The following is a 15,511-nucleotide window of genomic DNA, read 5'->3' on the forward strand; positions in this document are numbered from 1 at the left end:
GGAAGCAAACGAAGAACAAATGCAGACTCTACGCATCCGGCCCCTATCCCTAGACTTCTTAGCACAAACATCATTATGTACATGGATGTATACTGCTGTTTCCTATTTGAAGATGCTGCTTGATGGTGTCATTTCCTGTGCTTGTTGTCAGTAGGACTTAACAGAGAATTGATGTCTTTGCAAAGCAGCATCCACACTTATCCCAGTTCTTATGTCTGAGTAATGGATAAAACGAGGGAATTAACAGAATTAGAAGCAGCGTGGCCTAGTGGATAGAGTCAGAATCTAGTGGATAAAGCCTGGGAGTCAGGACCTGGATTCTAATCTTGGGTCCGCCATTTGCCTGCTGGTTGACCGTGGGTAAATCACTTCTCTGCGCCTCAGTTACCTCATCTTTAAAATGGTGATGAAGACTGTGAGCCCCTTGTGGGACGTGGACTGCTTCCAAGCTGATTAGCCTTCATCTGCCCCAGTGCTTAGTACAGTGCCTGCCACATACTAAGCGCTTAACAAATAGCATAAAAAAATTAGGAGACACCTACTGACTCGGGGGAATTTATGGATACTCTTCGCAGAGGTACCCAGCTGCTCTGCACCATAATCTCACAAATCGGGGTCCAGGTCCAGGTGAGGCACGGAGAGTGGCAGCTCCCTGTGGGTAGCAAATGTGATTTGTTTGAGCTTCCGTTTGTACCTTCCCGAGCGCAGGACAATCCGCTCAGAAGGTGCCCAATAAATCCCATTACTATTTAGTTTCCTACTACTATTTCCTAAGACTGTAGGCAGTTGCGTGCTCAGAACTCTAGACTGTAAGCTCGTTGTGGGCAGGGAATGTGTCTATTGTTGCATTGTACTCTCCCAAGTGCTTAGTACAGTGCTCTGCATACAATAAATGCTCAATAAATGATTGACTAGATCGGCAAAGCCGCTGGAGGACAGACCCGTTGGAATGGGTGTGAACTGGATTCTTTCTCACTTCCCTTTGTGTTCCAGGGCACCCTGGAGCCCTCAAAATAATTTCTGGGGGAGGGCCAGAAGATGCCCCCAAGGAGGCCCACTATCTCACCACAGGGATCCTTCCCCACGAGTTTCATGTTATGGTAAACTTGAAAGCATTCCCAAAGAAACAACGTCGGGATCAGGGGGATGGAAGGGGAAAAAAGGAAAACAATCTTCTCAATTCTGAACGATGCTATTTTAATAGCTCGTTTGGTCTGCCAGCTGGCCACGGGATTGGCTACTTGTAAAATCTTCTTGTGGTAGGGTCCATGGAATTTTTGGAAACGTTTCTTTTAAGTCCCAGAAACTTAATTACTGCAAAGTTGGCAGGGCTGCCTTTGGGTTCGTAAAACAAAACTGCTTAGTCATCTGCGCAGACCAGGCTTTTTGCGTGTGGAAAATTAGGAAACGGGAGTGCGGCCCAACACGGTTTCGGGTCAGGTAAAGAAACCAGCAGGTAGGGTTTGTGGAGAGCTCGCCAGAAGCCACCGGCCGGTGGAAAGACTTGATTATCAGATGGATTTTATTCCTTGGGTACAGGGTACAGCTTCAGTTGCATTAAGAATCCCATCTTTCTGAAGGTGGTGGTCTAGCAGATAATAGCCTGATTATCCACTGGTACTTAAAAAAGTGAAAATCCAGGTCTACATAAGGTTATGGGAGGAAAAAGGGGTCCTCACAGCTGGCCGCGCAAGTTGTTTGTGTATGTGGGTTGGTGGTATTTTTACTCATTCAGTCGTATTTACTGAGTGTTTACGGTGTGCAGAGCACTGTTCTAAGTGCTTGGAAAGTACAATTCAGCAGTAAGGAGAGACAATCCCTGCCCACAGTGACCTTACAGTCTAGAAGGCTATTTATTCTCTGCAGTCCCTCGGAGCTGACCCCCTACGCCCTTTGAAAATCAGGTAGAAACAAGCTCGATGGGACGGCTTTCCTGGGTTATTTAAGGGGAGCCTGTCGGCTCTTCAGCTGAAACGACCATTTGGGGATGTTGGAAAGGAGGCCTCTGGTGCCCATTAGATGGGAATGGTGATCATGTTCCATGCAGATTGTTCCTTGTCATCAGAAAAACTCCAAGTGCTTTACAGATGGGGGTTATTAAAAATGGCCAGAGGCTGGGAAATGTACAGAAGGCGAAATGGGCCAGATATGGCTTGGCCCGACTCCCTCAGCCTCAAGGACTTACCCCCCCCCCCCCCACTTTGCGATATAAGGAATGTGCTGAAGGAACGATGGGCAGAGAAAATCCCAGAGGCGATGGGGTCAAGGAAAGAGAATTAGAGCCAGTCAACCCAACTTGGCCACGTGGGGATTGGCCAGCCACCTCCCACAATACTTTTTTTTTTAAATAGTATTCATAAAGTGCTAGCTATGTGCCAGACACTGGACTAGGCATTGGGGCAGATACTGGCTAATCAGATTAGAAGCAGTCCACGTCCCATACGGGGCTCACAGTCTTAATCCCTACTTTACAGATGAGGTAACTGAGGCCCAGAGAAGTGAAGTGAATTGCCCAAGGTCACACAGCAGGCAAGTGGCAGAGCTGGGATTAGAACCCCAGTCCTTCTGACTCGCAGGCCAAGCTGCTTCTCACCTACCCTTCTCTACTCCCTTTCCCACCCCGCCCACACCCTATAACTTAGGGACACAGGGACCACTCTACCTCTCTCATGTTCTTCGGATTCATTAATAATGGATCCTCTTGTAATCCTTCTTCCCATTCTCCATCTTCCTGTTTTCATCTTCCTGCTCTAGTATATTGCATTGCACAGAGTAAGTGCTCAGTAAATACAATTACCACTATTACTGCCTCCCCTCCTAATTTTCCCTACAGCAGTGTTCACTGGGAAGCTATTTATGTAAGTCAAACATTTTTGGAAGAAAGGTTTTATGGGGAATAAGTAAGGGTGGCAGAGACTTCCTCTAGCCCTGGAGGGGGAAGGTGGGAACGGGAGTGGGTGTGAACAGTGAATGCTGCACTTGAAAATGTTCTTACTTTGGTCTCCTGCCACTCAAAATCTGCACAGGCGACTTAGTGGGCTACCGTTCTGTGGGATGAGATCCCTCGGAAAGACCCACCCCAAAGGTTGCCTCCCAAGAGATGACGGTGATGCAGAGTTATCGTACCACGTTGCTTCCCCAAAGTACATGTGCGTGGTGAGTTCATGTTTCAAGGCCAGTCCCACGGTCGTCACTGATGGCTTTCAGTGGTGCCATGCGCCCAGTGAGTGTCCAGCACTTGCTCCAGTTCGATAAGACTTGTGATAACCTCCGTGACCCTAGCTGAGGGGACTCCACCCCTGAACTGACCTCTCTCCCTGCTCCTGCTTGCATGATTTCTCCTGCATCGGCCCCAGTGAACAGTCTCCCGTGTCGTCCTTCCACAACAATATTGGGCCTTTGTGCTCTGGGACCCTCTGAGGACCTGCAGACCCCAGGATGTGACTACCTGTGGTCTTGGGCCAGTCCAAATGCTCCCACCCTGACTCTAATTAAAGAGCCGGCAACCATTCGCACAGGCTGTTAGGATGGAATGCAGGGAGCCAGGCCAAATGGGCTCGGTGGGCAGGACGGCGAGGGGCAAGAGTCCTCAGAAAGTCCCTTTAAGGGATAATTTATTCTACTTGCTCCTTCAGTTCACTCCGAGACCACAGACAGGGTTGACCCAGGCTCAAAGTCATGAATTCCCACCGGGGACCCCTCTGATATGGTTCACGGATCCCACGTCGTTCCTTCTGCCAAGGGGAGAGATTCGGGGCCATTTTGCAGTGGGGTGAGAGGGAAAGATTGGGAATCTGGGAAAGAGGGCAGGAGAAGGTGAAGGGCCATTTAGCCAAAGCACGGTGACATGCCCTTCATTCCGAAGAAGGGGGAGTCCCCCAAGGAAACATAAAGAAGAATGTCTTATGTTTCCAATTACTGGACAGGGCTGGGAAGCCAAGACTGAAAAGCAGGCAGCACTTATTTTCGGCTGATGGAAGCATTTAAATCAATCCTGAACGTTGGGACCAAAAGCCGCCCGTGTTTGCTAATTGTGATGGGGGCTGGAGGTGGTCAGGGGAGGCACCAGAGGTTTAGACGGCTTCGCTGCGCCCTCAGGCTCTACCCTGGTTGTTCTTCCTGTGCCGTCTTCCGCCGCCCTTTTCCCTTCTTTCCTTCCAGGTCTGCAGGTCGAATGCTTTTAAATGCCATCTTAGCCCCTCCCTAGGCTTCTTTAACCAGAATCCCTTTCAGGAAGGGAGATTTTCCTTCCCAGACCAGGCCCGAGCCCCTCAGCGGAATCTTGGAGCTGATGGGCCAGAGTCTACGGGAAGGACAAGGATAAACAGATCCCGAGGAGATAGATGAAGCCAGGAAGCCAGGAATTTGACAATGTTTCAGCCAGTCGAGCCCTCAGAGCGACGGCTTCCGACTCTTGCCTGCATCAGGCGAGGAGCGGTGGAGTGTCGATGCCCAGCTGACTTAGCAGTGAGGGGGGTGCCTCCAGAGAGGTATTCAAGAGAACGACCGGGGTGATTTGAGAGACTGCATCGGGCCAAAGAAAAGGAGGGTAGACGGGACTGAATTGCTCATCCAGTGAAATAAATCTTAGAATCTGTAAGTTGTCGTTTTTCTCATTTTATCCTCGCAGCATCTCTGTGAGGTAGAGGCAGGCAAGAGTTATTTTCCTCATTCTGCAGATGAGGGATCGGCACAGTGCTGGACACGTCGAAAGCACTTAACAAATGCTATCATTAGACTTGTTATGGATGAGGCAAACTGAGGCCCAGAGAGGTTTAGTGACCTTTCTGGGGCCACCCAGCTGGCCAGTGGTAGAGATGGTACCGGAACCCCCAGGGTCTGTGCTGCCTGTTGCTTTTTCCCCATCTCCCTCTGGACAATCAGGTGGAAGATGCATTGGTCTAGGACTGGAACAATCAGGAACCTAGTCTTGGTCCCATCGTGTAGGCTGTGCCTCGCAGGGTCAAAGAAGTGAGGCACAGTGGAAAGAGCTGTGAGTCTGAGGACCCGAGTTCTAATCCTGCCCCCATCACTTGTCTGCTGGGTGACCTAGGGCAAGTGACGTCACATCTCTGTGCCTGTGCAGTTCTCATCTGTAAAATGGGGATTAAAACTGTAAACCCCACGTGGGACAGAGACTGTGTCTAACCTGATTAATTTGTAACTACCTCAGTTCTTACCACAGTGCCTGGCACATAGTAAGGGCTTAACAAATAGAAAAAGGCAAAGTTGATCTGCCCAATATTTTAACATGGACAGTCCATCAGGGGTCACTAAGCTCCTTGTGGAGAGAGACCTTACCTGCAGGCAAATCTGTGGGTAATAATAATGGGTGTAATTAGTTGGTATTAATAGTAATAATGATAATAAAGGTATTTGTTAAGCACTTACTATGTGTCCAGGACTGTTCTAAGCACGGAGGTAGATACAAGGTAAACGAGTCGGACAGAGTCCCCATCCCACGTGGGGCTCATAGTCTAAGTAGGAAAGAGAACAGGTACTGAATCTCCATTTGACAGATGAGGAAACTGAGGCCCAGAGAAGCAAAGTGACTCGCCCAAGGTCACACAGCAGACTGGTGGTGGAGCTGGGATTAGAACCCATCTCCTCCAAGAGGCCTTCCCAGACTAAGCCCCACTTTTCCTCACCTCCCATTCCCTTCTCTGTCACCCTGGCTTGCTCCCTTTGCTCTTCCCCCCTTCCTGCCCCACAGCACTTACGTGTGTATCTATAATTTTATTTATCTATCTTGACGTCAGTTTATTTGTAATGATGTCTGGTTCCCCGTCGCCCCCAAGACTGTGAGCTCATTGTGGGCAGGGATTGTCACTCTTTATCGCTGTATTGTACTTTCCCAAGCGCTTAGTGCAGTGGTCTGCACACAGTAAACACTTAATAAATACAACTGAATGAATGATTCTGGGGCTGACCCTTTTCCCAGAGGTTGACCAGTGGCCAGCTTGGACATTGACTAGGTCTGAGCTGGGATTCTTGAATTCAAGGGAAGGGTCTGGCAAATGGGGCAAAATATTTAAATTATTCAGCGGTAAAGGACGTGGAATCCTCTAGCCCTTCTTTTTCCGATGGAGAAAACAGGCCCAGAGAGATTGGACCCTGATCGATTATGGTAAATCAGCTGAAGGCAGCAGTGAAAATCCCACAGGGTCAGCAACACTATTAAGACAGGTCCCTGTGGCTCAGAAACAAGAACGATGAGACATTCAGGGAGTCCTCGAGTATCCGACCTGATACCGACCTTAGCTAATATGTGTGTCCCGGGCCAGCTTCTCTATCTCCACTGACTCTGTAACCTCTAGACTGTAAGCTAGTTATGGGCAGGGAACGGGTCCGCTAATTCCGTTGTGTTGTGCTCTCCCAAGTCTTAGGACAGTGCTCTGAATATGGTAAATGCTCAATAAATACCACTGATTGATCAATTCTGTGTGTTTACTATGAGAAGCAACGTGGAGTGGATCCGAGGAGTAGAATCCAGTCGCAGTAGAGCACTTGCACCAGCCGTGGCCTTCGCTTGCCGGTGGCTAGCCGGGGATCTGAAGGTTATGCAGTCAGTCAAGCGATCTCTCGGTAATATTTATTGAGCGCTTATTGTGTGCAGGGCACTGTACTGAGCCGTTGGGAGAGTACAATACCACTGAGTTGGTAGACATGTTCCCTGCACATAATGAAGCAGTGTGGTCTATAGAAACAGCATTAATAATAATTATCATTATTATTGTGGCATTTTTAAGCATTTATGATGTCCCTTGCATTGAGGTAGCTACAAGATGACTGAGAAACTGTGTGGCCTGGTGGAAAGAGCTTGAACCTGGGAGTCAGAAGACCTGGTTCTGATCCCATCTCAGCCAGTTGCTTGCTGTGTGCCCTTTGGTAAGTCACTTCTCTTTGCCTCAGTTTCCTCAACTGTAAAATGGGGATTGAATGCCTGTTCTCCCTCCTACTCAGACCGTGAACCCCACGTGGGACAGGGACGATGTCCAACCTCATTGATTTGGATTGACCCCAGTGCTTAGACCAGTGCTTGACATTTAGTAAGCGCTTAACAAGTACCACGGTCTAAGAGCCGAGGTAGATATAAATTGATCAGATTGGACACGGTCCCTGTCCCACATGGGGGCTCACATTCTTAATCCCCATTTTATGGATGGGGGGAATTGAGGCACAGAGAAATGAAGCGACTTGCACAAGGTCACACAGACATGTGGCAGAGCTGGGATTAGAACCCGGGCTCTTGGCAGGGGGAGCCAAGATGGAGGGAGGTGAGCCCCTGAAGGCACAAATACGCAAAATAGAGATGTCCAGGGCTGTATCCCCTACCAGGCAAGAGACAGGCCAGCTGCAAACCAACAGATAGTCACCTCCTGACAGGAGGATGCCCAAGATGGTGAAGGTTTTGGAAAATGAGCAGGTCTTTTTTTAATGGTATTTGTTAAACTCTCACTACGTGTCAAACGCTGTTCTAAGCACTGAGGTTAATTACGCTGGACACAGTCCCTGTCGCGCATGAGGCTCACAGTTCAAGTAGAGTGCAGAACAGAAGAACTGAGGCAAAGAGAAGTTAAGTGATTTGCCCAAGGTCACACAGCAAGCAATTGGCAGAGCAGGGATTAGAATCCAGATCCTCTGACTCCGAGGCCCGTGCTCTTTGACTCGGCCATGCTGCTTCAGGAGAGCTGAATTTTGAGGGATCATGCAGGGCCTTTTCTCAGGGATGGAGAATAAATAGAAGAAATTCAGCCCAGTCAATCGGCTATTTAGTATCAGCACCGTGAAAAGTTTGGGTGGTGAAAATTAAGTTTTGCGCCTTATCGGTGTAGAAACAGTCACTGCTATTTTGCCCTTTGGCCCCGGGGGGGAAAATCTGCTAATGTGATATTTTTGATGCATTTCTCTTTGCTGATGGGGAAGGATCCCTCCACACCAAGGCACTGAGCACTGAGGAGAAAAAAACAAGCAATAACACGTCACTCGTGGGGGTCACCCTCGGGAGTAGTGTGGACTAGTGGAAAGAGCCCAGGACCAGGAGTCAGGATTCCTGCATCCCAATCCCAGGTCTGTCGCTTGCCTGCTGTGTGAAAAGCTCTGAGAAAATCACTTATACTCTCTGGGCCTCGGTTTCCTCCTCTGTAAAACGGGGGTGAAATCAATCATGTTTCTTGAGCACTTAATATTCATTCATTCAATAGTATTTATTGAGCGCTTACTATGTGCAGAGCACTGTACTAAGCGCTTGGAATGAACAAGTCGGCAACAGATAGAGACGGTCCCTGCCGTTTGACGGGCTTACGGTCTAATCGGGGGAGACGGACAGACGAGAACAATGGCAGAGAGTGCTTGGAGGAGAGTGTTACAGAGTTGGTAGATATACTACTAATAATAGTGGTATTTGTTAAGTGCTTACTATGTGCCAAGCACTGTTCTAAGCACTGGGATAGATACAAAGTTATCAGGTTGTCCCACGTGGGTCTCACAGTCTTAATCTCCGTTTTACAGATGAGATAACTGAGACTCAGAGAAGTTAAATGACTTGCCCAAAGTCACACAGCTGACAAGTGGCGGAGCCGGGATTAGAACTCACCACCTCTGCCTCCCAAGCCCGGGCTTTCTCCACTAAGCCATGCTGCTTCTCTAGATATGTTCCCTGCCCACAGTGAGTTTACAATCTAGAGAGAAATATCTGTTCTTCCACCTTAGACCGTCAGCCCCATGTGGGACTGTATCCTATCTGGATCGAATTGTACCTATCCCAGTGCTTAGCGCAGGGCTGGGCCCGTAGGAGAGAGTTTAACAATTGCCACAGTTCTTCTGATTATCACCCTGGGCAACCTGATCTGAGCAAAGACCGAAAGATCCCCAACATCATAGGTTTATGAGCCTGTCCCTGGGAACTCTAATGGCAGCATGTTGCGGGGAGGGTCTCCCCCCCACTGGCACCCTGACCCAGCAGGCACCAAGGTGGGCATAGGGAGAAGAAGCCAGAAAGGGCAAGAAACTGGGAGGATGGCGGGCTTAGTCGGGCGGGGACAAAGAGAAGCTGGTTCTGGTTTTCTTTTTAGTCAGAAAAGCCCTAAGGAGGACTATCCTCTCTGAGTTGAAAAACACACACGCACGCGCGCAAATCGCCGCCAGTTTCCAGCTCCGACAGGGGCAGAAACAGCCGCTCCGAAAAGGAAAGCGTTTGGAAGCAGAAAAAGCCACTCCAACCCCGTTCCAAGAAAAGAAAAACCACCCCGCAGCCCCAGAGAAGCCCTAAACTTGAAAGAGAATCCCGTCCGAAGCGAAGAGGCTTCGGAAATAAAGCCCCGCTTTGTCTTCCGTAAATGGCCAGGGAGCCGAGGGAGGGCTACGGTTTGCACGTCGCTCCTTCCCTCGGCTGGGAGAAAGGCCGGTCCCGTGTGGACAGGAAGGGCTGGAAAATATTTTTTTGCGAGCCGAGTGCAGCGTGTCGGGTAGGATTCCAGAGGAAGCAGAGGCCTCCTGAGCTGCACAGGAAGCAATCTTCGAGCAGGCCTTAAATACCAGATTCCAGGCCGAGTTTAGCTAACCACTGACAGCTCTGTAAACAAAGCAGGGACACAAAAGAAGCCAGCTTTCCCCCTTTCCGAGAGTCGGTGTGGGTTTGGGGGCCGCGGGGCTCTTCTGGAATTCTTGATTCCATGGCACACAGACCCGGGCCGAACGAGCTTTGGTGGTGAAGACCCCGGAAGGGACTCGGGGATTTCATGGACTAAATTCAGCGAGAACAAGGTAGGAAAGGGTGTAAGTGCGTGGATTAAAGATGGGGGAAAGAAACCGGCCCCCTGAGGTGACTTCCTCACCTCTGGACCGCTTCTGGGTGGTATTTGAAAATTCCGCTCTATCGGTCAGGGTAGCGTTACCGAGGTGGCTGATAGCGCCCGGCCCGATGTTATTCTCTTACCTCTGTCGGGCACCGAACAGTGGAAAGTTCTGTATCGACATAAATGTGTGTATTTTTTTCCTTTTTCCTTTCGGTCTCATGGTTTTTGTCTTCTCATATTTTCTTTCTCTCCTTTGGCGTTTCGTTTTTACCCGTGCCCTTTTCTTTTCCCTCTGTTAAACTTTTTGTCACTTTTATCTGTGGAAGAGCAACAGATGGGAAATGTATTCCGCAGCTTTTATTCCACTAATATTCCTCTTATATTACGCAGCTTTTAGTCCACTAATACTTCACTGGGGAAAAACATAAATCTTCCTCTCGAATCCTGGCAAACGTTTTGCCCTTCGAGCCTGCTGCCTTGCTTCTAGAGGCTCGTCCGATCCACAGGCGCCAGTGGGCTTGTTTCCCGCCGACAATTTGATGCGGAAAATAAATTCAGCTTCTGGGAGGGTTCGGTGACTTACACCTCGCTCCCGTCCCTGATCTGTCAAGTGTCAGTCACACCGTTTTTTAATAGAAAAGGCAAATGGTGGGGATGAAAGCAAGGAACTGCTGCGGTTTCCCAGTACTGTCCCTTTGCCGGCGCCCATTTGACACTTCCCATCTCTTTCCTTCTAGATTGAGACCAAATCTCACCCCCCTCCCAACCCCGAACACACGCCATGGATGATTTTGAGCGCCGCAGAGAGCTTAGGAGGCAAAAGCGGGAGGAAATGCGTCTTGAAGCAGAGAGGTAAGGATGAGGATTTATAAAAGAGCGTGACGGTGTTTTTATTTGTGTGGATGAACGGGGTTGAGAATCAGCCCCCACCCAACTAGCCAAACCTAGTTAGCTGGAGCCTGGACTTCGGCAGCGTCTCCCAAATGAGCCTCTTGAATCCAGGAGCCGAGGGGATTGAGCAGGTGAAGGACTCGGGATGCGGGGAGCTGCCGAAGAGGAGGAGTGGAAGAGTGTTTCCTCCAAGCCTCTCATGTTGGCACTTTTCTGGTAGGAGCAACCTGAGCTTCAGTCATGGAGGGGCAAGGAAAAGGTTCTGAGTGAACGGTGGGTCACAGGCCAACCCTCTGTGAAACACAACAAGGGCATTGGAGCAGCGGCGTGGCTTAATGGAAAGATTACAGCTTTGGGAGCCAGAGGTCGTGAGTTCTAATCCCAGCTCTGCCACTTCTCAGCTGTGTGACTGTGGGCAGGTCACTTCACTTCTCTGTGCCTCAGTTCCCTCATCTGTAAAATGAGGATGAAGACTGTGAGCCCCACGTGGGACGACCTGATTCCCCTGTCTACCCCAGCGCTTAGAACAGTGCTCTGCACATAGTAAGCGCTTAACAAATACCGACGTTATTATTACTTGTCAGCTTTGGGCAAGTCACTTCTCTGTGCCTCAGTTACCTCATCTGTAAAATGGGGATTAAGACTTTGAGCCCCACGGGGGACATCCTGATTCCCTTGTATCTACCCCAACACTTGGAACAGTGCTTGGCACATAGTAAGTGCTTAACAAATACCATCATTATTGTTATTATTTTCCAACTAGATCGAGAACAATAATGTCTTTGATCTAAATGCCACGTTGGCTATTTATTATCATTTAGAAAAGCATGTTAACGCAGGAATCATTGAAACTGAAGGGTGAGCAGCCAGTACGATGTAGTGATGTGAAGATGCCAGCTTTAGATTGAAAGCCATTTCCCTCAAGCAATCAGTCAACCAATCGATGGTATTTACTGAGCATTTACTCTGTGCGGAGCGCTGTACGAAGCACTTGGGAGACTATAGCAGAGTTGGTAGACCTGTTCCCTGCCCACAAGGAACTTACAGTCCAGAGGGCGGGGCGGACATTAAAATAATAATAATAATAATGTTGGTATTTGTTAAGCGCTTACTAATAGAATAGGTAGGCCTGGGTAGTAAGTAATTTGAAGATGGAGTTGAGGAAGAAGTTTTTCGGATCTGTCACACTGGACAGATATGTGTGCTTGTTGTCCAAAAAGTGAATGGAAGTCAGGATCCTGTGCAAATCTGTCGTGGCCCAAATCGGGCACTGAAAACATAACTTACATCTGGAGGAGTGGTTGGGCTGTCATTGTGAAAGCAAATGGAATGTTTTTGGGTTTTTTTTTTGTTTTTGCTTTGTATTTTAAATTGAGTTCATCCTCCCGGTCGTCTCCATAGCTAAACGGAGGAGAGGAATTTCTGCCGTCATTTTGCAGGTAAGGAAATGGAAGCGGAGACCAACCTGCCTAGGGTTATCCAACAAGTTCAACTTCAGAAGTTAAATCCCCTGACTCCCCTCTGTGGTATAAGGGCCTGAGCAGGGAAATGGGAATGACAAATCCCCGGAACCAGAGATGAAAGAAGCTGTTACGTATAAGAAGCAGAGTCTCTGTCATTGACTGAGCGTCGTAGTTACGCGTTGTCTGGCGGTTTTGGGGACCCGCACGAAGCTTTCGCTTCTCATCGTCGTTAAGGGCTTCTCAAAAACTTTGTATTGTTTAGTGTCTTTTATTTATCATCAGTGGTGAGATTGGTGAGTATCGCTGAGGGAAAGTGAAGTGGAGGGAAATCTGTGGAAGAGCGATGGGGCTAACAGGCCCAGGGAAGGCAAAGGATGCTGCAGGTCACACTTCCAGGTTGTCATCAGAACCCACAAACCGTGGCTTACCGGAACATGACTTTACCCGGTGGTATTGAAGCATCCTGGGTTATCTCATCCCTGAGTATCCAATTCCTGTCTCCAAAGACCAAGTGGGGAGGCAGAAGCAGCGTGGCTCAGTGGAAAGAGCCCGGGCTTGGGAGTCAGAGGTCATGGGTTCGAATCCCGGCTCTGCCACTTGTCAGCTGTGTGCCTGTGGGCAAGTCACTTAACTTCTCTGTGCCTCAGTTACCCCATCTGGAAAATGGAGATTAAGACTGTGAGCCTCACATGGGACAACCTGATTACCCTGTATCTACCCCAGCGCTTAGAACAGTGCTCTGCACATAGTCAGCACTTAAATACCAACATTATTATTATTATTATCTAGAGGTGGCTACTACCATCCTCCCTTTAAAAAAAAAAGTTAATTGTTAAGCACTTACTATTACTCCAGGCATTGTCCTGAGCACTGGGGTAGATAGAAAATAGTCAGGTTGGACACGGTCTCTGTCCCACATGGGGCTCACAGTCGCATGGCTCAGTGGAAAGAGCCTGAGCTTGGGAGTCAGAGGTCCTGGGTTCTAATCCCGACTCTGCCACTTGTCAACTGTGTGACCTTGGCAAGTCACTTAACTTCTCTGGGCCTCAGTTACCTCATCTGTAAAATGGGGATTAAGACTGGGAGCCCCACGTGGGACAACCTGATTAGTCTGTATCTACCCCAGCGCTTAGAACGGTGCTTGGCACATAGTAAGCACTTACTCCCCAGTTTTCACAAGATAATTGAGGCACAGAGAAATGCAATGACTTGCCCAAGGTCACACAGCAGACAAGTGGTGGAGCTGGGATTAGAACCCAGGTCCTTCAGACTCCCAGGCCCGTGCTCTATCCACAAGGTCATGCTTCAGTTTTCCGGACCCCAAAGCCCTGGGCATGTGGGCCTCCTGAGACCAAGGAAGTCTCTCCTCTATCCTCTTTGGTTTGATGAACACTTGACCTGTGGGTTTATCGCCCTCTCCACTGTCGACCTAATTCTCAGGGATCTCGGATTGACCCCTGTAGGGTGACCTGACTTAATCTCCGACAGTCCAGTCTTCAGTGGTCCGTGCCCTGTGCGGTAGAGATATACTACCGGATGAATTTGTATCCTGCATTTTTATTTTACGCTCCAGCGTCCTTCCACCTTGGTTCCTGCCTCTAAGTTCCCCAGTTTGGGAGTGGGGTGGCGCGGAAAATAGTATTGGTCGCGTGGGAGTTGGAAATGATTGGCTGGTGTGCAAAACTGGGGAGATGGTTAGGGGGTCCTCCCCACAGGGGGACACACTATAGGTTGTGGGGGTTTCTGTAAGATGCTCCAAGTGGCTGAGAAGCAACATGGGTCAGTGGAAAGAGCCCGGGCTTGGGAGTCAGAGGTCATGGGTTCTAATTCCAGCTCCGCCACCTCTCAGCTGTGTGACTTTGGGCAAGTCACTTAACTTCTCGGTGCCTCGGTTACCTCATCTGCACTGCACCTCCTTTGCATATCCACCTTTTCTTCTATTAGCCAATGATTTTAAGGGTCTGCCCTCCCCCCCCACTAGATTGTAAAGTCCTTGAGGGCAGGGATCATATCTACTAACTCTGTTGTACTCTCCCAAGTGCTTAGTACACTGATGTCCACAGAGTATTGATGGATTGATTAGTTGGGAGCACCTTATCTGAGGGAAATGAACAGCTTTTTCAAAGCCTCTCCACAGAGGACATGGGTCTTCCTCCCTTATCCCACAGTGGCCCAGAGGACTGGTCCAACAACTATTTCTGGAGGCTGCTGCCTAACTTGGGTGGTCTCAGGTTGGAATCTGGACTCTTGCAGTCCACCTCTGGGAAGTTTTTCGGCCATCAGATCAGTGATCTAACCGTCATCTGAGAGTAAAACCTTTAGGGCTAGACTCCAGGACACTTCCATTTTGGGAGTGACAACTCAGGCCAGCCAAGCAAATAATTCACAGCCCCTCCTGTCTTGGAGCTCTTGTCCAAAAGAATAGACCTTCTTCGATCTGGCCCAGGGGAAGGCCAGTTGTTTCTGAAGAAGGAGGGAGAAAGCGGAATTGCCTCCGGAGGCCTTTTTCTACCCTAGGCTGAGAAATAGCTGAGAAATCTCACCTAAATTCAGCTCCGAGGGAAACCGGGTGAGAAGCTCGTTTTAACCATGGAAGCGATCGATTTGTTGACATCATTTATCCTGACCATGAGGCGCCCAATGGGAGTCCCCAGCACAGGATATTGGCCAGATCGGAGTCCTCTCTGGTGGTCAGTTTTCAGATGAGGATCAGGACGGCCGCTTGGGAGGGGACGGCTCGGTTCCCACCGAATAGTCAGTCGGTGGCAGCTGGCTGGAAAAACGCTATTCTTCAGATAAAACCCAATCGCTGGGATCTCTTGGCAAATGGATGGAGTTCTTGGACGCCACATGCAAAGAATGTGCGGTATTAAAAATTCTTCTGTTGAAAGATTCCAACACCTTCCCAGTCCATTTTTAAAGAGAAGCCAGGCAATGGGATACATTAAAGTCCCCACCGTTGGCAGAACCCTGAGCTAGACAAAGAAGGGAGTTGAGGCGAAGAGCGGGACATGGTCTGTGCCCTCCAGAAACTTCCATTCTAATCGGAGAGATGGCCAGTGACAACTCTCAAGATCTACAAGCAAATTGTACGATCCTAAAATTCCCAAATGTCTCTATTTTTCAGAGGGAGTTCAAACTGCCTTGGTTGGTAGAGTGAGTGGAGAATGTCAAGGCAGGAGGGAGTAATTTGGGAAGGTTTAGGGTGGAATTAGCATGAATATGGTTCAGTCAGGGGGTTAGGGGAAGGCATCCCAAGCAGATGCAGTCGTGGCTCAGTGGAAAGAGCATGGGCTTTGGAGTCAGGGGTCATGAGTTCGAATCCCAGCTCTGCCACTTGTCAGCTGTGTGACTGTGGGC

The 15,511-nt window shown here is 49.2% G+C and overlaps 1 protein-coding gene across 1 annotated transcript in view; it reads left to right on the forward strand.

The window, feature by feature from the left end:
* CALD1 (caldesmon 1) overlaps nt 1-15,511 on the forward strand; it is a 118,757-nt gene that overhangs the window by 14,064 nt on the left and 89,182 nt on the right. Inside the window, 1 exon segment of the mRNA XM_039913239.1 lies at nt 10,535-10,649. Coding sequence (XP_039769173.1) covers nt 10,579-10,649 — 71 coding nt within the window. The 5' untranslated portion in view covers nt 10,535-10,578.

This window comes from Ornithorhynchus anatinus, chromosome 10, assembly GCF_004115215.2.
Source record: "Ornithorhynchus anatinus isolate Pmale09 chromosome 10, mOrnAna1.pri.v4, whole genome shotgun sequence".
NCBI classification, from domain to species: domain Eukaryota; kingdom Metazoa; phylum Chordata; class Mammalia; order Monotremata; family Ornithorhynchidae; genus Ornithorhynchus; species Ornithorhynchus anatinus.